The following is a 27,223-nucleotide window of genomic DNA, read 5'->3' on the forward strand; positions in this document are numbered from 1 at the left end:
GTCTCTATGGCTAAAAATAGAAAAACGTTTGGCCACTTCTTCTACAGAACTTATGAATGGATTATCATCAAACTTTGTCTGTAGCATTCTTAGGTAGTCTTTTATCAAGTTTGCTTATATAAGGGGCCGCTAAAGCTAAAAATAGATTTACATTTAAACGTCTATTTCTACAGAACTAATTGATGGATGATCACCAAACTTTGTCTGTAGCATTCTTAGGTAGTCTTTTATCAAGTTTGCTCATATTAATTTGAGTGGCCCCTTTTAGGGGTCTCTAGGGCTAAAAATAGAAAAACCGTTAGACATCTTCTTCTACAGAACTAATTGATGGATGATCACCAAACTTTGTCTGTAGCATTTTTAGGTAGTCATTTATCAAGTGTGCTCATATTAATTTGATTGGCCCATTTTAAGGGCTGCTAAAGCTACAAGAGAAAAACATTTAAACATCTCCTTTTACAGAACTAATTGATGGATGATCACCAAATTTTGTCTGTAGCATTCTTAGGTAGTCTTTTATCAAGTTTGCTCAAATTAATTTGATTAGTCCCTTTTAGGGGCTGCTTAAGCTAAAAATAGAAAAAAAACTTTGAACATCATTTCCTACAGAAATAATTGATAGATGATCACCAAACTTTGTCTGTTGCATTCTTGGGTAGCTTTTTATCAAGTTTGCTCATATTAATTTGATTGGCACCTTTTAGGGGCCGCTAAAACTAAATATAGAAATACCTTTAAACGTCTGCTTCTACAGAACTAATTTATAGATGATCACCAAATTTTGTCTGTAGCATTCTTAGGTATTCTGTTTTCAAGTTTGCTCATATAAATTTGATTGGCCCCCTTTAGGGGTCACAAAAGCTAAAAATAGAAAAACCTATGAACATCATTTTCTACAGAAATAATTGATAGATGATCACCAAACTTTGTCTGTAGCATTCTTACTAATCTTAGGAAGTCTTTTATCAAGTTTGCTCATATTGATTTGATTGGCTCAGTTTAAGCTAAAGCTAAAATGCCCCAGGTCAGGACATTTCTTCAAATTATTGTTTTAAGATATTCTATGCTCAAATTTACTATTAGAAAATATTGACAATGGATATTTTCTAACACTGAAAAGCAGTTGTTTCTGGTAAGAGACTCAGGGCCATCATGGCCATCATGGCCCTCTTGTTTGTTTTGATATGCCCACAAACTTTTTGGCTTATATTGTTATGCACATGGATTTCCGTCAGTCTGTAAGCAACTATCCGGTTTATATAATATATCTCGTGAACCAATGGAGGAAATAGAAACTATGTGGCAGAAATGTTAACCATAATGAGACAATGTGCAGAGCGCAGGTTTGACCTTCCTCAGGTCAAGGTCACACTAAGTCATTTTGTATGAATTTCAATGAGTGTCAGCTCTGTATCTTTTGAATTGAAAGAAAAGAAATTTAATAATCATTCATTCAATGAGACAATGTGCAGAAGACAGGTTTGGGCTTTCCAGGATCAAAATATAATTGATATTAATCATGCTCCTTGGGTCATTATTGTCCCGGCACTGGGGCTCACTTTAATAATAGTTAAATACATGTATTGTTTTGTATAGGAAAATACATTTAAGCCTTTTTGTGAAACTACAATGCCTAGAGCTTAGATATGTAGCACTGCCTTGTCAGCATCTACAACACTCTGGTATTAATGATGCCCCTTGGTTTAATATTGCCCCCCCCTGGGGTTTGTTTATAAAGTCTTGTATGAAAACACAATTAAGTCTTACTTTGTTAAACAACAATGCCTAAAGTTAAAATATTTGTCATGTATCATTTCCTTGTTGATGCATTTGTGGGAAGGCAATTAAATAGCTCAAAACTGACTTTTTCAGTCTTTAAAAAAGAAAACATCACAGGGAGCCGAGGGCTTTTCTGCTTTCAAGAATGTCAGGTACATGTATAATGGCCACCTTGTGGCAAGAAGCAAATCGTTGTGCTACAGCCAGACACCATGCAGACCCATCGCTGGCCTTTGTTTGTAGAAGTATTTCCTCAGTGTTTTAAATACAAACCCTCATTGACAGATTGTCTATTTGGTACAGCAATTTGTAAAGCTGGTCCTTGATTGGCAAAGAAAATGATATACATGACCTTTCTGACACTCATGGTAGGCTAAGATATACATAGCCTTTTTGCGTGTTTGGTAGCCCATATCTTGTTTCAAAACTTATGCCTTGGCTCATAAAAATGTACCCATGTTTCATCACCATTGACAGTATTAAGGACAAATTGTAAGCAATGTTTGAGATATTTTCACGCAGAGACGTTTCTGTTCTTCTGTCAGCAGATGGGGTATCCATCGTGCACTTTAAATATTTTTCATGTATTAATCTTAATTCTATTTTTTTCATTCTAGTCCTTTTATCATGCAAGATATTGACTCTGTCATTTAGTCTTTTCACTTCATGTCAATTATATTTATCTAAGACACCTTTGATTTGTGTAATAACCTACTATTAGACGGTATCCAATAGACAATCTTTGGAGGGTCACAATTGTTCTTGCCCTTGGGCTCTGATTGAGCATCAAAAGGATAATTAAGATAAAACATGTTTTAGACAAGTTTCATGAATTGACCTCTTCTTTAATTAAAAGATTACTTTGATTACTCAAACGCTTAAGGCTTCAGGCTCTGGTTCTTGTTGCTGGGTCGCATGGGGGTTGCTTTCATTGAACGCCGCCTTTCCTTGTTGATCTTGTTTATCATATTTTATGAAATATTGCCCTGCCTTTTTCCTCATCAATGACTGATTACTGATGCAAGGCTGATAAAAGCTTAAAAAATTCTAATTAAGACCATGTCATCTTAAATAATAATAATGATAATAACAATAAAGTCTTTATTTAAAGAGGCTACACAGTTGCAATAAAGGCAATCTACCCTGCGGGCCTCATAAAATGTAAAAATTTACAATCATAGTTGTTAATAACATGAAATATTATGCAGAAACATTAACATAATTATTTTGATATTGCAAAAAGAAAATAATGATAATAATTATATAAAGTGCACAAAAAATATAAAGTGAAACTAGGCATTTCAAAATTACAAATAAACCTTTGACAATAACAATATTTCAACTTGTAGAGCAGTGTGTTTCTTATAATTTTGTATTTGATTTGTCTTTTTCCAGTTTTCTATCTATTTATGTTTAAAGTTTTGAAGTGATTGTGCAGAGCGTATGCTGATTGGTATTTCATTCCAGATTTTTGACCTTGAATTGTTAAAACATTTTTCTGAAAAATTCTACTTATTTAATAATAAGTAGGTAATACATGCTAAATTTGCATAAATATTGAAGTACAATAATAAACCTATCAAGTGGACATTGTTTTGTTGAAAATTAAGTCATATCACCTTTAACATTTCACTAAAAAGTAGGACCTAAATATAACACTCATTCTGGAACAACATATAACGTTTAGAAAAATTATGTTGAATAGATAAGCTATAACTTTTAGGTTACAAGTAAATAGGCTCATTTTATTTTTAGGTCAATCCAAAATTGGATCTTACACATATGAATTTAAATCCATGAATGATTCAAAAGCACAAGTTTACATGAACTATTAACATCAACAAGTTTTATTTTATAATTTAAAAGAGGATGGATCTGTTTGATTTTTATAATTTGTCATGGCAACTGTTTGCTCTTCTGTTTACACTGTTGGCAATGTAAGTATTTATCTATGTTTACCATATTTATTATATTTTGTATAAACTAAACATATACTGTGAAAATTGTACAGATTGAAAAAATATACATGTAGTTTGAGTTAATCAAGTTAAGACAGGCTAGATATTGAAAATGTATCTTGTAACAGCCTACATATAACTTATGACATATACATGACTGTTTATCATTGTATTTATTTTTCACAGTTTTCTGTACAGACACTATACAATATTGAAGAGATACGGTATACCTGGACCAACACCATGGCCTATCATCGGAAATCTTCATGAACAAGTTTACAGGGTATCATTTCATTCTGGTGCATTTATGTACTGATTTTGAACTATCACTTGTTTTAGCATGAATAAGATATTTGAATATCGTAATAAAGAGTTTGTTCAGAATTCAATTAATCTATTCAATCCTGTCATATATTGGTAATATAGGTTACTTATTACTGATAATGTTACAATATTAAAGGGACTGAACACTTCGGAGACTGAACACTTCGGTTTATTTTTTTTTAATTTCCAGATATATGTTTCTTTTGATATATGTCTAAACTAAATAACTTGTCTGCAAAATTTCAGATCATTCCCTCACTGTTCTTCCATAATAATTATTCTAATTGTGAACATTGACCAGAAATTGAAAAGCATTACAACACTTTTCACTCAAATGGGCTCAACAATATGATTTTCAATTCATTTCTTAAAAAAATGTTTTTAGGATAATTATTGTAAGTCAAAATCTTATAAAGTCCTGCATTGATTTTGTTTTCTATACTATTCAACACTGAGAATGATTAATAGTGCAGTGCAGCGTGTCTGACAGAATGATGTTGTTTGATATTCTGTTGTTTTTTCTCTTTTACAAGGGTATGCATGTCACAGATGAAGAATGGTCAAAAAAATATGGCAAAGTATTCGGGTAAGTTTTTAATTATTCTGCTGTATTCATGCACTTGTTTAGTTGTAAATATGAATTAAGGAGATTTCCCTTTTTATGTGTCAGAATATGTTCCAAAATCAGGCACCTAGGTCAGGACAACATAAACAAAGATGGAGGTTAACCAGTATATCTAATAATTGCATGATTTTTTTTAACTGTCAATTGATGTTAAAACTGGAATCCCAAAACAATGACCAATTTAGTGTCAAAATTTAATATTTTGCATGCTTGGCCCGAATGAACCAGTTTTGTTAATTGACAGAAGTGATAAGCGCAAGTTCATAACCAGCTTAAGCAGAATTCAACTTTCAAACATGAATATGGCGAAAACTGTTTATTTATGTTTATGCATTTTGTGAAGCCTTTTCACTAGTCAAACTAATTGTACTACGCAATGAGATATTGAGTTAATAATACATTAATCAAATGATTTGGAATTCAGCAGAATTTCTGATACAATGTCATATTTTGTGGTTTTATAATGAGTAATTGTTACTTTGTAGACAACGACAACTATATACATGTATACAATAGTTTTATGAAAAAAATAACAATGGCACAAGTGTGTTCTATGCCTACAACTTTAGTACTATTTAGAACTATTGCACTTTTTCATGAATGCATGTATTTATCGGTTAAGTTTGTTTCAACATAATGTTACATATTACATATTTTAGTATCTCTTTGATCTATCAATTATTAATTTTTCAAGAATAAGAAATTAACTGTACAAATTATTAGTAACATTATTATATTATAGCAATGAATAAAAAGCTTTTATATGCTGAGGATATTTTAAATAATTTTAATTATATTTTATCATGGCAGATATTTCAATGGGTATACTCCAGTTATAGCTGTAACAGATCCTGATATAATCAAGGCAGTACTAATCAAAGACTTCCAAAACTTCACAGATAGACCAGTAAGTAAATATTATAGCTATACCTGTGTATATAGTCCAGTTGGTAGCATAACATTTACAGTCATACCTGTATAACCAGACCCGTATGTAACATAACAGTTACATGCTTGCATGACGTACCCTATATTCTGTGTTTGGTCTTTATTTGATGATTTCATTTTTTATATGCCAGTAGGTTACCTTAATTGTATAATTTATAATGTGTGCCACCCTGTCTGTCAGTTAGTGACATTGTTGTTTGCCCAATACCTTGATTACAACTAGGGTTGCTGTCTTCATACTTAGAAGGAAGGATAGTCATTGGTGGTGGATGACCCCTATTTATTATGAGATCATTAGACCAAATGTCAAGGTCACGTGACATTTACTGTAAAATACTTGTCTGACCAATTACTTAAGAAAGAATGAGCCTAGGTCTGTGGAACTTGGTGGGGACATTGCTCATAGCAAGTTGATGACCCCTACAGTTTTTAGGTCAAAGGTCAAGGTCACAGTAGCACTGATTAAACTCTTTTTCTGATAAATAAACTTGTTTTAGTTGTTTTCTTTTATATTCTAAAATGACTTCAAGCACAATTTAACAGTGTACACTTTATAACAACAAATACTTTAGAGGTATGATGCTTCGACATTCAGAGCTCTTCTTAATCATTTATTTGATATTCATTTGAGACTCACATGTAGTGCAGTTAATACATTTATCATAACATTACAATATTACGGTGGCACAAAGGTGACATGTGTGTGTTTTTATATATCTCGTGGCCACGAGATACTATGTCGTGGCCACGAGTTACTAAGTCGTGGCCACGAGATAGCGAAGTCGTGGCCACGAGATACTATGTCGTGGCCACGAGTTACTAAGTCGTGGCCGCGAGATAGCTAATTCGTGGCCACGAGTTACTAAGTCGTGGCCACGATATACTATGTCGTGGCCACGAGTTACTTAGTCATGGCCACGAGATAGCTAAGTCGTGGCCACGAATTACAATGTCGTGGCCACGAGTTACTAAGTCGTGGCCACGAGATAGCTAAGTTGTGGCCACGAGATACTATGTCGTGGCCATGAGTTACTAAGTCAAGGCAACGAGATACTAGTACTATGTCGTGGCCACGAGATAGCTAAGTCGTGGCCACGAGATACTATGTTGTGGCCACGAGTTACTAAGTCGTTACTTATACATTAGTACCTCGTGGCCACGACTTAGTAACTCGTGGCCACGACTTAGTAACTCGTGGCCACGACATAGTATCTCGTAAACACGACTTAGAACACATCTGCGGATGTTTCTAAATTCAAAATTTTACTATTTCATGTTTAAATGTTGAATTCTGCTTAAGCCGGTGCTAGGGGGCGTGGACGGTAACTTATGGAAGCTTGAATTGACCCCCCGAGATGCCGTGGTCCGTGATAATTTGTATGTGGTCATGTTGACATATAATAGTGCGACATGGCGTATTTTTTCATGGTTTGGATGGGAAAAAAATATAATCTTGACAACACCCGTATCAGAGCATTTCGACTTTACTTTTGTATATCATAAAAGAGGACTGGAGCCTAATTATTATTCGGAAACTAAATCCCGCCCATCGAGTAATGATTGACGTACTGCATAACTATATCGTTGATTTCATTATTATTAAGATTTAAAGTATATCAGTCTGATGTTTATTTTCGATCTTTAATACATGTATATCAATTGAGTTATGTATAATACGCGCAGAGCATTTTGTTGAATAACCTTTCTGGAAACAAAACAAGTTAAATTACTTAAGTGCTCTTTAAATAATCTTTCGGCTAAAATTTTCAAATGAACATTTTTGAAGGTAATATGTACATACACATATATAAAATATAGAAGGTTGCTTAGCAAACACTGGCTGAAATTATTAACTGGTAAAACTGCTTGTTAAACACGCATTATATACAAACAAGCACAGATTCAAAGACCTTTCAAAGTCTAGCGAATAATACTATAGACTACAGAACTGTTCTTTAAAGAATGAATCATTCGATGTCTTTAGATTTTGGTTTGGTGGGAGGGATTTAGTTTCCGAATATTAATAAGGTCTTTCCGACAGTACACATGGTGTTATGATGTTGTGATATTTACCAAAAGCAGAGATATTACTAGGCTTGTCGAGATAAAACAGGTTGACATAGCTGTTCACAATTCTCATCAACTCCATTATGGAGAAGATTATATGTCGACATGCATTAAAACAGACGTTGTCAAGACGTCTTTAATATCCCACCAAACAATGATAAAAGGCGTCATGTCGCGTGAAAATGTGTCGACATGCCAACACACGAGTTATCACGCTTATGGCTTCTATGGGGTCAATTTAAGCTTCCATAGTAACTTGCACTTTCCAGTACCGTCCATGAACAGGCTCAATCAAACCGAGCCTGCAACATTTTCAATTTTGTCGTTTTGGGCTTTCTTTAGGGATTCTGTATTTATCTATTTTAGCTATCTCGTGGCCACGACTTAGTAACTCGTGGCCATGACATAGTATCTCGTGGCCACGACTTAGTAACTCGTGGCCACGACATAGTATCTAGTGGCCACGAGATAAATTAAAACACACACATATCACCTTTGTGCCACCGTACAATATAACTATTCATGTGAACTTAGTAACTATAAATATTTTTTTAGAGAAATATGTACTTGTATATGCTTTAGGGACTTATGAAATAAAACTGTACATAATAGCTAGTTATGTTGTGTCAAGTGAGTTTGTTTTACATAAGGTTTTTATTGTTAGTCTTTTTGAGATGGTGATAAATGAAAAATAGTCTTATTTTGTTTGTCAATTTTTTAAGTGCACTAAAATATAAGCATTATTTTTCAGCACAATGGTAACCTCCCAAAATTAATGGTAGATGGACTATTCTTCATGAAAGGACAAACATGGAAGAAAACGAGAAACATAATTACACCCACCTTCAGTGCAGGAAAGCTAAAAAATGTATCAGTGTTAAACTTTTTCTCGATAAATAAAGTACTTTATAGTGTATAAACATGTAACTGAATGGTTCAGTTTACTTATATAATTATATTTATTTACTTCAAACCTCCATGATTTCCAATTCTTCCAATGCTCAAGGCATAATTATGTAAGTTACAAGATTGCATATAGAAACACTAACCCTCTGTAAGCTTAGCATCATTATACCCCACCACAAAATGTGTGTGGGGGGGGGGGCTAAAATGGATTCGCTTTGTCGCGTAGGTCGGTCCATCCGTCTGTCGGTCCGTCCTTCTCCATTTACCAATTGAAGGATTTTCTTCAAAATTGGCTCAAATGTTCACCTCAACAAGGGGATGTGCAGAACGCATGTGTCAGCTCAAGGTCAAAGTCACAATTGAAGGTCAAATATCAAACACAATCAAATATTAGACAGTATGTCGTGTCCGCTCTATAAGTCCTACACTAATTGAAAGATTGTCTTCAAACTTGGCTCAAATGTTCACCTCAACAAGGGGATATGCAGAAACCGTTGTTGCCCATGTGTTCAGCTCAAAGGTCAAGGTCACAATTTTAAGGTCAAATATCAAACACAATCAAATATTAGACAGTATGTGTCGTGTCCGCTTTGTAAGTCCTACACTTATTGAAAAGAATTTCTTCAAACTTGGCTTCAAAATGTTCACCTCAACAAAGGGGATGTGCAGAACCTATGTTGCCCATGTGTCAGCTCAAGGTCAAGGTCACAATTGAAGGTCAAATATCAAACAATCAAATATTAGACAGTATGTCGTGTCCGCTCTGCAAGTCCTACACTAATTGAAGGATTTTCTTCAAACTTGGCTCAAATGCTCAACTCAACAAGAGGATGTGCAGAACCCATGTTGTATATGTGTCAGCTCAAGGTCAAGGACACAATTGAAGGTCAAATACTAGTATCAGACAATCAAATATTAGACAGTATGTCGTGCCTGCTCTGTAAGTCCTACACTAATTGAAGGATTTTCTACAAATTTGGCTCAAATGGTCACCTCAGCCAGGGAATGTGCAGAACTCATGTTGTCCATGTGTCAGCTCAAGGTCAAAATCACAATTTGAAGGTCAAATATCAAACAAATCAAAATATTAGACAGTATGTCGTGTCCGCTTTGTAAGTCCTATACTAATTGAAAGATTTTCTTTCAATCTTGCCTCAAATGTTCACACTCAACAAAAGGTAATGTGCAGAACCCATGTCACTATTTTGCCGACTTAATGTCAAGGTCACACTTGAAGGTCAAAAATTGGACTTAGAAAATATTCTTAAATTTTAAATATGTAATGGAATATTTCTGAATTTGCTTGAAACTTAAAATATATATGAAGTGTCACAATTAAGATATGCTGGTCAAGTTTCATAACTCTGTATTGCATTTTAACAAAGTTATGCCCCTTTTAAGTCTTCAAATTTACATACAATCAAATATTAGACAATATGTCGTGTCCGCTCTATAAATCCTTTACTAATTGAAGAAGGTTCTTCTAACTTTACTCAAATGTTCACCTCACAAGGTTATGTGCAGAATCCTTGTAACCTTTGTACCGGCTAAAGGTCAAGGTCACACTTGAAAGTCAAATATTGACTTAGAAAATATTCTTAAATTTAAACATGTACTAGAATATTTCTGAAACTAGCACAGGTATTTGCTTAAAACTTAAAAGATATATCAGGTTTTACAAATAAGATATGAAGGTCAAGATTCATAACTCTGTATTGCATTTTGACTAAGTTATGCCCCTTTTTAAGTCTTTAAATTTAAATACAATCAATTCTAATATGTCGTGTCCGCTCTATAAATTCTATACCAATGAAAGGATTTTCTTCAAACTTTACTCAAATGTTCATCCCAACTGGGCAATGTGCAGAACCCATCCTACCCTTGTGCCAACTTAAGGTCAAGGCAACACTTGAAGGTCAAATATTGACTTATATAATGTTTAGTACATTGGGAAAATGGAAGGTAATTTGTAACTGTTTCGAACATGATTTGATAAAATATATTTATACTATTACCTGCACAATTAGTCTTTTTTCACCAGAGATAATTTTTATGTATTTGTGCCACTAAAGTTATTCCCTTAGCCACCTTTTCAAGTCGTCTTCTGTCAAGGACATTGGTGGGGTATGAATCGCATTCAGCGATAGTTTTTGTTTTATGATGTTCTATGTCTGTAGTTGAACTATTTGATGAGTAAGAGTTTCACTGTCAGTGTGCTTGACCACTCAGGTAAGGATGGCCCCAGTTACGATCTTTAATGTTTTTAAGTCTGTAACTGTGATTTAAACTAAAATCTTATCAGCATAACAGAATTCAGATGTCAGGTAACTCTGCAGTTACTCTTCATGCCAAAAAGTTTTACTGAAATATGGGAGTGCTTCAAAATTAGAAATGTATACAAATATATGTTTGTAAAGGAAACAGATGATAGACAAATCCTCTTCTATACATGTATTTACTGGTTTTAGTATTTTTTTTTCACCTCAGCTTGTGCCCATTATCAACAAATGTGCTGAAACTTGCATCAATAAATTAGAAAAAGAGATTGGAAAAGATGTGACTGTTAGAAGGTAAGACTTGACTTACCTGCTAGAATTAAGAGGGTGAGGCAGAAGGTATGGCATTGTATTGGTTGAAGATTGTTGCAATTTGTTGAAATTCATTAATATGATAGTTTTATGGAGAAATAATGATGTATGTATTACTACAGTCATGTTGTCATTCCCGTTGCTGTTGATGTCCTGAAACTTTAACAATCACTATTTTTTTTTATTTCTGAATTGATTGACCACAACAACCTATTTTGCTCTAATTGGCTATGACTTTGTTATTTATAGATGGATTGTCTTCATATTTGAGCACAACTACCTTAAGGACAAGGTGTCAAAGAAGATTAGACTTAATTTGACATTGACTCATAAATAACCTTGACCTTAAAGGTCAAATTAATGTAATTTATAATTGGCTATAACTTTGTAATATATATATATGGATTGTCTTTACTTAAAATTCTGTTTATCTTTATACTTGTGTGCAACGTGTGACAAGGCATTAATTTTCTTTAAGTGAACTTGATCTTGACCTTAATTTAACCTTGATACTATGGGTGAAATTAGTGAATTTTACTACAATTGGTCATAATTTTATTATTTATTTATATCTTTGATTTATACTCGGACAAAAGAAGAGCCATAACAAAACTAGCATGTTTAGTTTTTTGTGTTTTTTTAATTACCATGACCTGTATATGACCTTGACAATATTCTCCGTCTGATGTATTTGACTTTAAAAATAAGAAAAAGTTGGGTGTGGTCCCCGCTAGGCGGCCCTCTTGTTAAGTGAAATTATTGATTTCTGCAGAAAAACTTTTCAAGGATTTCAAAGATTGAGTTTATATTTAGCATGTAAGTATGCTTTATCATAATGATCAATTATATTCTATTTTTAATATGTTAACTTGCTACCTAGAAAAAAATTAGACTGTATAATTATTTTCTTTTACATTTAATGGGAATGTCATAATCTGAACCATTGACAAAAATTTGAGCAGAAGATAATAGATTATTGACTTGGATTATGATAGGTGCATTAACAACTGGTATTTAGAAATAAAAACTATAATTGGCGTCCGCGCCGAAGCGCGGCGCCCCTTATGGAATGAAATCAGATTTTGTGAAAGGGCGACAGCAACTTCTCGAGCCTTTTAGTCTCATAATAAAAGCCGATCATTCCGATCGGTATGAGGGTGCTTGCATGAAATGTCGCGATATGTACAATGAATAGCGAACTGGAGAATTTCGCAATGCAAAACATTTTCAAATGCAATAACCTTTTCCGTCAATAAATAGCGCTCTTCGGGGCTTTTTATTTATCATTTTGTAGTACACAGTGGGTTATTATGGTATGTTATTGTTGTACATGTATCCGAAAGCTGTAAATAGAATGATGAGTTGATGACCTAAACATTCCGAAAATCTATTTATAGAGGGATGTACTCCTATCGGTAAGTCCCGGTCTCTCACGGTCTATTTTGACCGGGATTTATCAGTGACCGGCGAGTAGTATCACACGCTTATTGTCCGGTCTCTCCCGGTTTTGGAGTAGATGTTTGATATCGTTACAGAACAGAACAAATATTTTACAGATAAATAAGCTTTTTTTCCAAAATGAATGTTTGTCACTTAGTTTGGTTACAATAATTAATAAACACGGATCAACTCTCAAATTTATTGATTATTATTATACGTAAACATACAATTCGAATAAAATCCAACAACCGCATGTTTCATTTTATCTATATGAGATAAAAACAATAAATATGTACAAAAATTGAGAAAAATTAAAATGTACATTTTTATGGTACATTGTATTAATATGACACTATCAACTTTGAAACATTTTATTTAATTTGTTATTCGTGTTTAGTAAAGATGCCGAGGAATTATTCAAAGTTTATGAATTATTCAATTGATTGATAATTTAAAAAATGATAAAGAAAAATACAAATGTACATGTACATGGTTTAAGAATAAACAATATTATATATTGAAAGAATAACCATAATTTTCTGACTTTTTCCAGTTAAGTTTTGACTTATAATCGTCGGTCAATATGACAATTGAATTCTTTTACAATTTTAATAAAAAAAGAGAAGTAAACGTAAAATCTCAGTTTTAAAATAGCACATAAAACACAAAAAAGAAAAGAAAACAATATTAATTAAATCTGTATTTTTTTTTATTAAAATAGATCTTACAATTATTGTATAATAAACAATTATGCTCAACATGATCAACATGGTAATATAACCAGTGTCATATTGTTACTAAATGTGAACAGATACCTTAAGAGGGGATTCTTCGCTAATAGCGATAACATAATAAGGGACAATTACACAAGTGTGGTGTTGATCATGCGTTGCATGGATTATAAATGATTGTATAAATGTATATCCGTTGCTTTTAATAATCACGAGCATAAAGAAATAACAAGTAATATTCTAATCTCTAGCATGCCAATCAAAGTTCATAATGAACAATGTCTTTCGTCCGTTCATTCATAAGTGATATACAATTCTGGTAAAAACCAATTAACCATTGAAAAGATTATAAGAATATCTTGTCATCATATGTCTACTAGTTCATCTTCACCTGCTGCATTTCTTGCTTGGACGCCCTTTGATGCTTTGCATCAATGCTTTTCTTGTACATAAACTAGGATAACTAGATAATTTTGAACAAAAATAGTGATCACTATAAAAACTGCTCATTCAAAATTAAGAGAACTTTATTCCAACTCATGGTTAAACAGTATCAAAAATGTCTCAAAATACGACTGTATATCTTTAAATGATAAATTCACCACTGAAGAATATGTTAAAGTGAACGTATAAAAAAACAAGAGATCTCTACTTCAGATGTAGAATCATACCTGTCTGCTTTAAAATTATGTGCTATATTGGTGAAAACCCCAAACAGGGACTTTGTACCTTCTGTGATATATAAGAAATTGAGGACGAAAAACATTTCCCTTTAGTGTGTCCTTTCTATGACCATATACAAAATGAATGTTTTCATGATTTAAACCTTGAGCTTAATAATTCAGTGACAATCAAAAATGAATTTATAACGTTAATGAACAATTTCCCCAAGAAAAGTAGGAAATACTTAGTGAAGGCATACTGTTAAAAGGTGAAACTCTTTTTACAGTAATACAAAGTACATTATATTATATATTTGAAAGTTTGTGCACAACCAATGACATTGTATGACATTTCTTCTAAGTTATAAATATGTGTTATAAGCAATATTTCTTTCCTTTAAATATGTGTTAAAAAATTTTGTTGAACTATGCGAACTATTGAAACACTTCTAATTTAAAAGTGACCTAGACACATTGGGCTGTGTGTTTATATCAATATGTTATTGTGTAATTGTTATTACATGTACACATGTCACTATAATAAAAGATTTACTTACTTTACTTACTTATATTGACCTACTTAAGCGGAGCACTAGTTATTTTTGTACTTCAGTGCACATGTCTTGAAAAAACATTTACTTTACATTGAATGCTGTTATAAACAATTTAGTGATAAACGTTTTATATTTCACAGTGATATTAAATGCATGAATGCTCTATTTTTTACAGTTGGTTTGTATGTTTTACAATGGATGCTATTGCATCTACAGCCTTTGGTATAGAAATAGATTCCCAGAAACAACATGATGATCCATTTGTTAGAAACCTGGAGAAAATCTTTAAGATGGCCCGGTTGAAAAGGATTCCTATATTTCTATCAGGTATATTTCCTTTATCATAATTACATATTTTCATTATCTGAGTGGAAAATTTAAAAGAAGATCATTGATTATTTTCAGTTATTAAAATTGGTTAATAGCTCTGTAACTCTTAACTAAGTTGTTCCCATTTTTACAAAGGAATTTTTTATACCCCACTAATAATGTTCTCTCATTCCAAATTCTGACAGACTGAATACTGAATTTAACTTTGGCCATAATATTTTCAGTTACTAGAGCAGTCAAACTTGGACATAACATACCTCTAAATTAAAATATTATAATGAGCTTATTCTTTTTAATGAAATTTACAAAATTCAAGAAATATCACTAAAACTGATATATTATTAATATTTTAGAATAAGGGGTATTTGGAACATTTTTGTGTTTCCTGGTCCTTGAATAAAAATCTTGTTTTTGCCTATTAATAATTGGTGTGTCCCCTGCTTCACAATAGCTACAACATGCAATTGCCTATTGCCTATCTCGAGGTGACACATGATCACTGATCCCTCTTGTTTTAATTAATTTGCACACTGTTCTGTTTTTATACTCCTGTTTGGAATATAATTCTCCAACATGAGGAGCTCTTGTTTTGGACTGAGATATTATTTGAAAAATTCATCATATTGTGTATATACCTTGCACATGTATAGATATATAAATATGATTTTTTTATATTTGAAGCAATGATACCGCCTCTAGGAAAATGGTTGTATAAGATAGGGATCACCACATGGCCTACAGAATGTGTCAACTTTTATAATGATATAGGGCAGGCCTTGATTGATGAAAGAAGGAAAAATAAAATGGTATATCGTTATGTATATAGTCATTTTTAGACCAGTTGTTCTGCCCGCACTCCAAATAAATCTATTATAGGCCTATATGTAAACTTGCCCAGAAATTGTGTCAGCTTTTTTCATTATGTTTATACTTAATTTAACCAGGCTCGTCTTGCTCTATTGTTGTGGCTTAGACATGGTAATTAGAAAACTATGGTATCAAGATGAAGTATAACAATTAACATAAACAATAATTATTGTGAATGGTACTGAAAAATATTTGTTTTGTTTGGTACATATTGATAAAATACTCAAAGCTGTATGTCATTATGATTTATAGTAAAGAAACATTGATATCTCATATTTTCATTTTCTAAACCATGGGGTATTTCAGTTTTGTAAGACAGACCTGTTTCTCTTTTCTTAATCGGTGAAATTTCTGCAATTTTTTATTTAACAGGACAGAGTGGACTTCATACAAATGTTGGTGGATGCAGATTTTGATAATACAAAAGAGGGGTATATGAAAAATGAGATTATAATGTCCAACGGAGCTTCTAATTGTCATCATGTTCATAATCTACAAAGTATGAGTTTATTTGATAATAGTAATATAACAAGTGTTAGTAGATATTGTTGCTAGGCAAAAATAAAATCAGTATACAATGAGGGATTGTAATGTATTTATGATATGTACATTTAAAAGTTGATTTGGAACTTTGAGCAACTTGAATTTATCATTTTAAAATTTGCTGTTGGTAACAGATAGAGAAACACAATTGTAAACCAAGTAGGGCTTGAATTCACAGTCCCACACTCTCTACATAATTTTATGTATGCTCTTCCCCATGGAAATTATAAGTTGCCCCATTTGACCTTCCTTAACTTCCTTCCATCTTTCCATCACATTTACTAATCCTTTCTCAAAGTGCTTAAGTTCACTCACCATCTGGTGTTCATCCTTCCATACTTCACTTTAAACATTAACATCTCTTTCCAAAGCACTGGGTCAATATCATCCAAACTTAAAAAAAATGTTTCTTGGGTAATCCTCTTTCAAAGTTACCCATTCAAACCTCGGGTTTCTAAGCCAACCAAAAGGAAAAACTATAGAAATCTGAAAAGTCCTTGTCAAATAGATTTAAACAGTGTTTCAAAGAAAAAAATGTGTGACATTTTATCAAAATCCCAGTTTGTCTAAAAGATATGTTGTCTTTTATCCTATATGTTTTCAGGAAAATATTTGAAGATCTCCTTGTAAAGAATCACTTTTCAATATGTATATCAAGAAACAATTGAAAATTTAACAGAAATTTATTATAGGGTGACTGTCTCCCAAGATTGCCGAACAAACATCCCCATTACAGGATGAGGTTGTGTTCCCTTATGTGTTTATCATTTTACAACATATCTTACTATTAATCCAGATAAATATATCAGGGTCGATGTATGCATTCATGAAAAATGTATGTAATGTTATAACATAGATTTTGACATATAGGGTTGACTGATGATGAAATAAAAGGTCAAGCATTTGTATTCTTTCTTGCTGGGTTTGAGACAACAGCCAGTCTGTTACGTTACTCAGCTTATGTCCTGGCATTTCATCCTGAACTAGATTCACAACTATATGATGAGATACAGAAATACATTGGGCAGGTATGTACACTTGAAAACTTTCTAACTGGAGAATAAAGATAAAGCAGTTGTATTTCATATTGCTGCATATAAGTATAGAGTCCTGCTTTTACACATTTTTCAATTACTTTTATTTATGCATTTCATTTTAGATTGATTGATTTTGGGAAAGAAATACAAAAACATACAAGATAAAAGCTCAACAGTGATTTTTATGTAGGCAGCCATAAACCTGTCCTTGTTTTTTTTCTAAGCAGCCAAATTCTACCCTATATATATATCACAGTTAACATGTTGCTATGACAATGATTTGACAATGTTGTTATATATTGTAGGATGATCCAGACTATGACAGTATAAATGATTTAAAGTTCATGGATCAGTTTATTTATGAGGTGCTCAGATTTTACCCTCCAGTTCCAAGGTAACATATGTATGATATATTCATAATAATTTACAACATAAACTTTATTCTTCATGAAGCATGAAGAGAACTGTTATCCTGTTATACCAGTGTATTGGACATGAAGACCTTTTACCCTGTTATACACGTGTATTGGACGTGAAGAACTTTTACCCTGTTATACACGTGTATAGGACATGCCCAGCATAGAACTTGGAAATGTATATAAATTCACTTACTTCCATAATGTAACTCTTACCTAGTGCTAGCCGCGATCGAATTCTCTCAACCAGTGCAGACCAAAATCAGCCAGCATGTCTACCACCTGAATCATAATTTGCAATAATTGCTACTCGGTTAGTAAATATTTTGAAATATACCCTAATACCAGTAAATATGAGTGTCCTGGTCTCAAGATTATAAAATTTTTACTGAGTTCTGTCTCAGATCTCAGGATTTTCTTTGGCCAGTGAACATTCTGTGACAATTTCTGACCAATCAAATGCCTGAGATCTGAGTTTCAGCTATGAAATTTTTTTTTATAACCTCGGACCCAGATTGAAAGGTGGAAAAGTTCATTCAAGATGTTTAGTGTGGTAGGGTTTATATACATTTAAATGTCAATTTTAAACAGACATTAGAAAAAAAGCTAACATCTCTTTGTGCTAGTGAAATACATTGTAGTTAAACATTATAACAACTAGTTGTCAGAGTTAAATAAAATGAATTAAGTGTGTTGACAACACATGTCAAATAAGCAGGGTAACAAAAATAGTATAAAGTTATGATTGTTTCTTAAGGCTATATTTTAGATGGTGGTAAAGGATTTAAGTAAAATAACATTGCCTTCGCTCAGATTTTTGTAGATTAATATTAAAGGAACTCCACTGTGGTCCAAAGCCTAAAAACCTGAAAGTTGAATTTCTTACATAAGTTAACCAGGGCACTTACAACAGAAAGATATGCTAAAGATAATTAAGAAATAAACTCATATTTTTTTGCTATATTTAGCTCAATATGAGTGAAAAGCAATAATAATTTGCAGTGTTTTCAACTTTGGTCATTTTTTACAAATAGAATAACTATTTTGGAGAAATGGAGTGAGCAAATTTTCCACAGAAGTTATTGGTCTAGACATACATCAAATGGAACATTAATCTTGAAAAGTTACTTCCAGGCCCAACATTGCTTATCAGACATTAGATTAGTCAGAGCCCAGCTTGAATATGGTTCTGAAGTATGGCCTCCCCTACACCAAAATAGAAATAGATCATATTGAAAATGTCCAAAGAAGAGCAACCGGATGGATCAAACTAGATTATGGTCAGACCTCTAGCGTCATGGACATGCTTCACTCCCTTAAGCTTCGAAAACTCAAACTCAGACATATAGATACTTGGTTATCCCTTTTCTAAAAGATTCACCATGGTTTGGTTGCTATCCCTATAGAAGAATATTTGACACTCCTCTACCGAATATCATATCATGGCCATCCCCTGTGTAAAAGGTTATTCAAAGCAACTTCAGACTATTATAAATTGTCTTTCTTTCCTAGGACAGTATACCACTGGAACCAACTACCCCCTGCGGTTGCCCTACTCCATAGCCCAGAGCAGTTCAGTGCAGTCATAGTTTACATTAAACATGTCTCACCCTAGTTTTTCAGCCCCTTGTTTTTAACATTTTTAAAATTCTTTTATCCTCTTTATTCAACGTATTTTAAATCTTTTTTGTGATTTTGGCGCACAGACATGTCTATGTCCGCTGGAGGGATTTGACATTAATGGAAGATCGATAGATGTAAAAAAAAAATCAAACTCATTGGAGTTCTTTTAATGCTGCACCTGTAAAGGACATAAAGAAAGGGCCATACTATCATGTTGCTATTATATGTTAATCATGTATTGACAGGCTATTTAGGAAGGCTCATGAAGAGATAACAGTTGGAGGAATAACCATACCTAAAGGTACATCAATACATATACCTGTGTGGAACGTTCATCATAGTGAGGAAAATTACCCTGATTCAGAGGCATTTAAACCTGAGAGGTATCCTGTATCTTTAATTCATTATAAAATCTTTACTATATTCATTTTGTTCAATTTTTATATTCCCGAAAGAATTTCGGGCATATTATGTTATACCCCCTGGCGTCCGTCCATCTGTCCGAGCCCACGAGAGGGTATATGTTGGGTACTAAATACCCAACAACTACCAATCCTACTCACTTCGTAATGTATTGTAGGGTATTTTTAATGAATTTTGATGTATTGTTGGGTACTTTTTTACGCAGTAAAATACCCAACAAGAATACAAATGTAAGGACGTCCGTCAATCCGTCCGTCCGTCCGTTAGCAGTTTGGTTTCCGGAGCATAACCTAAGTTCCATTTGGCCCACAATATTCAAACTTCATAGGATGATTGTCCATATTGGGTAGAAGCCCCCTATTGATTTTGGGATCACACGGTCAAAGGTCAAGGTGTTTATGACCTTAAAACTGAAAACAGTTTCCGGAGCATAACTTAAGTCCCATTTGGCCCACAGTGTTCAAACTTCATAGGATGATTGTCCATATTGGGTAGAAGACCCCTATTTATTTTGGGGTCACAAGGTCAAAGATCAATGTCACTATGACCGTAAAACTGAAAACAGTTTCCGGAGCATAACTTAAGTCCAATCTGGCCCACAGTGTTCAATCTTCATAGGATGATTGTCCATATTAGGTAGAAGATCCCTATTGATTTTGGGATCACAATGTCAAAGGTCAATGTCACTATGACCTTAAAACTGAACACAGTTTCCGGAGTATAACTTAACTCCCATTTGGCCAACAGTGTTCAAACTTCATAGGATAATTGTCCATATTGGGTAAAATACCCCTATTGATATTGGGGTCACAAGGTCAAAGTCACTATGACCTTAAAACTGAAAACAGTTTCCGGAGCATAACTAAAGTCCCATTTGGCCAACAGTGTTCAAACTTCATAGGATGATTGTCCATATTGGGTAGAAGACCCCTATTGATTTTGGGGTCACAAGGTCAAAGTCACTATTACCTTAAAACTGAAGACAGTTTCTTGAGCATAACTTAAGTTCCATTTGGCCCACAGTGTTCAATCTTCATAGGATGATTGTCAATATTGGGTAGAAGACGCCTATTGATTTCGAGGTCACAAGGTCAAAGGTCAAGGCCACTATTACCTTAAAACTAAAAACAGTTTCGGAGCATAACTAAAGTTCCATTTGGCCCACAGTGTTCAAACGTCATAGGATTATTGTCCATATTGGGTAGAATACCCCTATTGATTTTGGGATCACTAGATCAAAGGTCAAGGTCACTATTACTTTGAAATTGAAAACAGTTTCTTGAGTATTAATTAAGTTCCATTTAGCCCACAATATTCAAACTTCATAGGATGATTGTCCATATTAGGTAGAATACCCCTATTGATTTTGGGGTCACAAGGTCAAAGGTCAAGGTCACTATTACCTTAAAACTGAAAACAGTTTCCGGGGCATAACTTGGACCACAATATTCAAACTTCATAGGAGGATTGTTATTTGAAGGAGGTAATACTTTATTAAATTCCAATGTCTTATAAATGCTTCATCTTTACTAAAAAAATCACTTTCGGGCATATAATGCTCCGCCTAGCGGTGCTCTTGTTGTTTTTATCTTGTCAGCAACAGTTATGGCTTAAAAAAGGATATTATTCGACTTTGGTGCTGCTTATGCCTTAAATGATGCAGAGGCCCACTCTGTGTCATTCTTAGTGGCCATGGTTATATATTTTTAAGATATTTAGAAGGTCTTATATTCTATCAATAGAACATCACAGCTTTTTTCCATCAGTAATGCATCAGTCTTCTTACTGCAGTTATTCCGAAAAACTAATCATATAAAATAAACGTATTGGTGTGACTTTATTAAGAGGTAATACATTTGTATTTATTTTTCAGTAAATGACATTTCTTGATATTTTAGATTTGCTCAGGGAAAGAAAGGGGCTACAGAAAAAATCACATTTTTACCATTTGGTACAGGGCCGAGAAATTGTATTGGAATGAGACTAGCACTTGTTGAGGCCAAGATTGCTCTTGTTTATATGTTACGGAAAATTAGATTTGTCAAATGTGAAAAAACACAGGTACGTGTATTGATTTTTCACGTTACTATATATACAGCAAAAACTGAATTCTAGGTTTAAGCTGATCAATTAACAGGGTTTTTAATTAAACATCAGACGATACTAGAAAGAAAAGACTCTTATACAAAAATGTAATAAATTTATTACAAAAATCAGGGTCTTTCAAATAGAAAGATCCTGCAAAAATGTAATAAATATATAATATGTTTATTTGTATGGCAAGTCATGCCTGAAAAATTCATAAAAAGACAACATGAGTATAGAAAATAGATGAGGGTCATCAATCTGTTTATAGTTGTAACAGTTCACTGTATTTTTATTTCATTCATTTAGGTGAACTAAATCTAGGAAAAATAAAGATATTAGCTGTGACTATCCATTCACTTTGTTCAAAAGTTCAGTGTACAAATATACATGTACATTGTATCCACAAAGTACTTTATACCTGTATGAAGGTTGTATCAGGAATGTCAGTTACAAATAATGCTAACATATGACAAGTCTGTTTGCATATAACTATCAGTCAGTTGAAGCACTTACTTAGATGGATGGTCTAAGTTAGAATATTTCATTAATCACAAATATTCTTATGCCCCTAAGGGTGATATTTAGTTATTTAATTGTCCTTCTGTCTGCCTGTATTTTGTCTTGCCAATAACTTTTATTTTGTAATTATTTTGCATAAATGTGTAAAAAATTGAGACAATATGTTGCATGAAAGACCCAGATTTGTAAGTCAAAGGTCAAGGTCACATTTAAATTGAAAGGAAGATTTAAAAACAAAAGTGTATTGATAATTGTGTCTAGTTGACAATTTTTTCATTCCTTGGTTGATTTGAAAATAGCTTGAATTAAATGTGTTGAACATGATGATGTTATGTTGCAATAACCAGATCTTCATTTCATCTTAAAGGTCAAGGTCACAATCTTACATCAAAAGTCATGTATAAAAATTTCTTTATAATGGCTATAAGAAGTCAAATTATTCATGCATCCCTAGGCTCACCTAGTGTTCATGCACCCCCCAGGCCCACTAAATGTTCATGCACCCCAAGGCTGACCTGATTCCCATGCATCCCCAAAGCTGACCTAGTGTTTATGCATCCCCCAGGCTCCTCTAGTGTTCATGCATCCCCCAGGCACACCTGGTGTTCATGCATTCAATAGGCTCACCTAGTGTTCATGCATCCCCCAGGCTCACCTAGTGATCATGCATCCCCCAGGCTCACCTTGTGTTCATGCATCCCCAGGCTCACCTAGTGTTCATGCATCCCCCAGGCACACCTGGTGTTCATGTATCCTCCAGGCTCACTTAGTCTTCATGCATCCCCCAGGCTTACCTGGTGTTCATGCATCCCCCAGGCTCACCTAGTCTTCATGCATCCCATAGGCACACCTGGTCTTCATGCAACCCCAAGGCACACCTGGTGTTCATGCATCCTCCAGGTACACCTGTCGTTCATGCATCCCATAGGCACACTTGGTCTTCATGCATCCCCAAGGCACACCTAGTGTTCATGCATCCCCCAAGCACACCTGGTGTTCATGCATCCCCCAGACTCACCTAGTGTTCATGCATCCCATAGGCACACCTGGTCTTCATGCAACCCCAAGGCACATCTGGTGTTCATGCATCCTCCAGGTACACCTGTCGTTCATGCATCCCATAGGCACACTTGGTCTTCATGCATCCCCCAGGCACACCTAGTATGCATGCATCCCCCAAGCACACCCGGTGTTCATGCATCCCCCAGACTCACCTAGTGTCCATGCATCCCACAGGTAAATGTGGTCTTCATGCAACCCCCAGGCACACCTAGTGTTCATGCATCCCACAGGAACACGTGCTTTTCATGCATCCCAAGGCACACCTGGTGTTCATGCACCCCAAAGGCTGACCTGATTTTCATGCACCACCAAGGCTGACCTAGTGTTCATGCATTCCCTTGACTAATCTTGCATCACCCAAGTTGACTTGGGTTTTTGAATACTCCAGACTAATCATGTGTCTATCCACTCAAGGGACAAACCAGAGATTCATAGTGTCCTTACAACCCTCAGAACATCCTTGTCTCCTTGCATGTCCCAGAATAACCTGATTTTCATGCATCCCTCAAGCTTACTAGGGGTCCAGGCATCCCTAAGACTTGAGGCCTTGCACTTTCCAGGTTAACTAGGGGTCCTGGTATCACTCAGTTAACTAGGGGCCATAATATTACTCAGGTTAACTTAGGGGTCCTTGTATCACTCAGGTTAACTAAGGGTCCTGATATCACTCAGGTTAACTAGGGTCCTTGTATCACTCAGGTCAACTAGGGGCCCTTGTATCATTCAGGTTAACTAGGGGTCCTGATATCACTCAAGTTAACTAGGGGTCATTGTATCATTCAGGTTAACTAGGGAACCTTGTATCACTCAGGTTAACTAGGGATCCTTGTATCAGTCAGGTTAACTAGGGGTCCTGGTATCCTCTAAGCTTACCAGGAGTTCTTATATTCATCAAGTTAACTAGGGGTCCTTGCATCCCCCAAGCTAACCAAGGTTTTTTTCATTTAGCAAGTTTACTATGCGTTTTGCATAAATTATCAAGCTTACTAGTGGTTCTTGCCTCCGGGTCCCCTATTCTTGCCAATGCTTTATTTTCAGCTTTTCCGAATTGTTTAAACATGCATTTCTTGATCATTAATTTTTTCCTATTTTTCATGAAAATATCCATCAGAAATACAATTTATCTCTATTGATAAAAGTTATGTGTTTTTAGTCCCCTACCGGTTTTCCGGAGGGGACTTTAGGTTTACCCTCCGTCCGTCTGTCTGTCCGTCCGTCCGTCCGGACCTCTGTCCGTCCGTCAGTCCGTCCACAAAACTGGATCCCGCGATAACGCAAAAAGTACTGAAAATATTTTTATGAAACTTGATATAATTGGATAGATGGCAGTATGGAGATTATGCACGTCTTTTTCTTTTTTTCCTATGCTGAAAATTCTGGTTGCTATGGCAACAAATAGACTGAAAATATGGCAAATTTTACACAAAACCTGGATCCAGTGATAACGCAGAAGTACTGAAAATATTTTTATGAAACTTGACATATGGGTAGATGGCAGTCTGGAAATTATGCACATCCTTTTCTTATCTTCCTATGTTGAAAATTCTGGTTGCTATGGCAACAAATGGACTGAATTTCAAGATTTCTGAATTTAGTTTTTTAAGTTTTTTCACTATAAGTTCTTTATTTCTTAAGGTATTATCTTCAAACTTTATATATAAGTTGCTAGTCATCAACCACATCATATGTGACAAAGTTTACAACTCTAGCACAAAATTTATTAGAATTACCTCCCTTGAACTTAAAATGTTCATGAAAAAAAAATATTGTTTTTTTTAATAACTTCTTTTTTTCTGAATGTATCTACTTCAAACTTCATATATATGTTTCTTATTATCACTTAACATTTGTGAGAAAGTTCAATACTCTAGCAAGACTATTTCCAGAATTATGCCCCTTTTGAACTTTTTTTACAGAAATTGGTAATTTTTACTCAACTTCTTCAATCATGATAGGATTTTCTTCAAACTCCCACATCATAATAATATGACAAGGTTTATAAATCTAGCATCCATATTTCCAAAGTTATCTCCTCCTTAAACTTTTAATTTTTCTTATTCGTTCTTTTAACTTTCATTTACTTCAAATTAAAAATAACCATTCTTTATTCATACGTTCAATACTAATTGTTCTTTGTTACACTCACATCAGGTATGACATCTTGCATCTTTATTTCAAGAGTTATCTCCTTTTTAAAAATTTTGCTTTTAAAAATGTTATATTTTGATAACAGGGATGTTTGTAGAGTGTCCTTCAGTCCGTCTGTCTGTACATTAAAACTGTTTCCTGTGATCACTTTTAAAGAACTTTTTCAACAAATTTACTTAAAAAAAAACATAAGTGAATTGCCAATGGCCCTTCAGAATGTTGCTGGGGTTCTAACCGGTAGGGGATTTATGGATTGCTTGCAATACTATGATAATTGCTTATTTTTCTTATTCGTTCTTTTAACTTTCATTTACTTCAAATTCAAAATAAACATTCATTATTCATACCTTCATTACTAATTGTTCTTTGTTACACTCACATCATGTATGAAATCTTTCATCTTTATTTTAAGAGTTATCTCCTTTTTTAAAATTTTGCTTTTAAAAATGTTATATTTTGATAACAGGGATGTTGAAAAAATAACTGTAGAGTGTCCTTCAGTCGGTCTGTCTGTACATAAAAACTGTTTCCTGCACGATCACTTTTAAAGAACTTTTTCAACAAATTTACTTAAAATAGAAACATAAGTGAATGGCCAATGGCCCATCAGAATGTTGCTGGGGTTCAGAATGTTGCTGGGGTTCTAACCGGTAGGGGACTTATGGATTGCTTGCAATACTATGATAATTGCTTGTTATTATAGGATCCACCATTGAATCTGCGACATTTCAATTTACTGTATCCAGCAACACCAATCCAGGTGAGGATAGAGGCAAGGTAATCACCACAACACCTGTGTAAACTATAAACTATAATGACGAATAAAATAAACGACTAATTGTCTATTTTCTTCTTTACTTTTATTTAAGAAACGTATATAAACCTAGTCTGGATTACCTGCCCTTTTCTCTCCGTTCAATAGTAAATTTTATAGTACGACAGGAACCAGACTAATATAAAACGTTCAAACTGCGTAGTAGTCCGGAGTATATCCGAATCACACAATGAGCGGAAATTACAGAAAAGAATGAACGAAAATAATTTACCGAAAAGAACATTATATAAACCAGAATGGGCCCTTGTTTTAAGTAAAAATAAAATACAATTATCTTCAGCACAACCTGCCAAGTTTGAAATGTGATAACAGGTTGAATGAGATCTTCTAACCAAAGAACATAAACAGTTCATTATTATCTCATTATTCTGTTTATATAGAAATGTATATAAACTTTGAGCTCCACATCAGTTAAATCAATATTATAATATAACATTTTATTTGGTTGGGCATAGGATATATATTGGACATACATTTTATTGTACTTTGTTTTTTAAATTAATCATTTCATTAAATGAACTTTTTTCGAAAGTTATTCCTAATAAGATAATTCTTGGGAATGTAGCTATCCTTAAATTAAACTTGTAGAATGAAATATTTAATTTCTTGTTGTTGCCTTGTGCCTATAAGAGTATAATAGAGCAAATGTAGCTATCCTTAAAATTGTAGAATGAAATATTTAATTTCTTGTTGTTGCCTTGTGCATATAAAGAGAGTATAATTTGAGCATTAAAGATCAAATAAATGTTT

General features: G+C 33.8%; 1 protein-coding gene across 1 annotated transcript; it reads left to right on the forward strand.

Annotated features, from left to right (window-relative positions):
* The first annotated feature begins 3,548 nt into the window (after positions 1 to 3,548).
* On the forward strand, positions 3,549 to 27,223 carry LOC132733710 (cytochrome P450 3A8-like). Its single transcript, XM_060720386.1, has 14 exons — positions 3,549 to 3,716; positions 3,924 to 4,020; positions 4,595 to 4,647; positions 5,497 to 5,593; positions 8,453 to 8,569; positions 11,095 to 11,177; positions 14,758 to 14,909; positions 15,594 to 15,718; positions 16,152 to 16,278; positions 17,193 to 17,350; positions 17,665 to 17,753; positions 19,644 to 19,781; positions 21,720 to 21,882; positions 26,342 to 27,223. Exons 1-14 carry the CDS (start codon positions 3,649 to 3,651, stop codon positions 26,417 to 26,419), a joined length of 1,545 nt encoding a protein of 514 aa, XP_060576369.1. The 5' UTR covers positions 3,549 to 3,648; the 3' UTR covers positions 26,420 to 27,223.

Source organism: Ruditapes philippinarum, unplaced genomic scaffold, assembly GCF_026571515.1.
Source record: "Ruditapes philippinarum isolate M1 unplaced genomic scaffold, ASM2657151v2 ctg802_1_1_1_1, whole genome shotgun sequence".
In the NCBI taxonomy this organism is placed as follows: domain Eukaryota; kingdom Metazoa; phylum Mollusca; class Bivalvia; order Venerida; family Veneridae; genus Ruditapes; species Ruditapes philippinarum.

Bases quoted from the DNA above. Each gene is read 5' to 3' on its own strand.
- LOC132733710 (XM_060720386.1), top strand. From the start codon at position 3,649: ATGGATCTGTTTGATTTTTATAATTTGTCATGGCAACTGTTTGCTCTT. The intron at 4,021-4,594 runs GTATCATTTCAT...CTCTTTTACAAG, and splicing joins TTCATGAACAAGTTTACAGG to GGTATGCATGTCACAGATGA. The intron at 14,910-15,593 runs GTATATTTCCTT...TTATATTTGAAG, and splicing joins GATTCCTATATTTCTATCAG to CAATGATACCGCCTCTAGGA.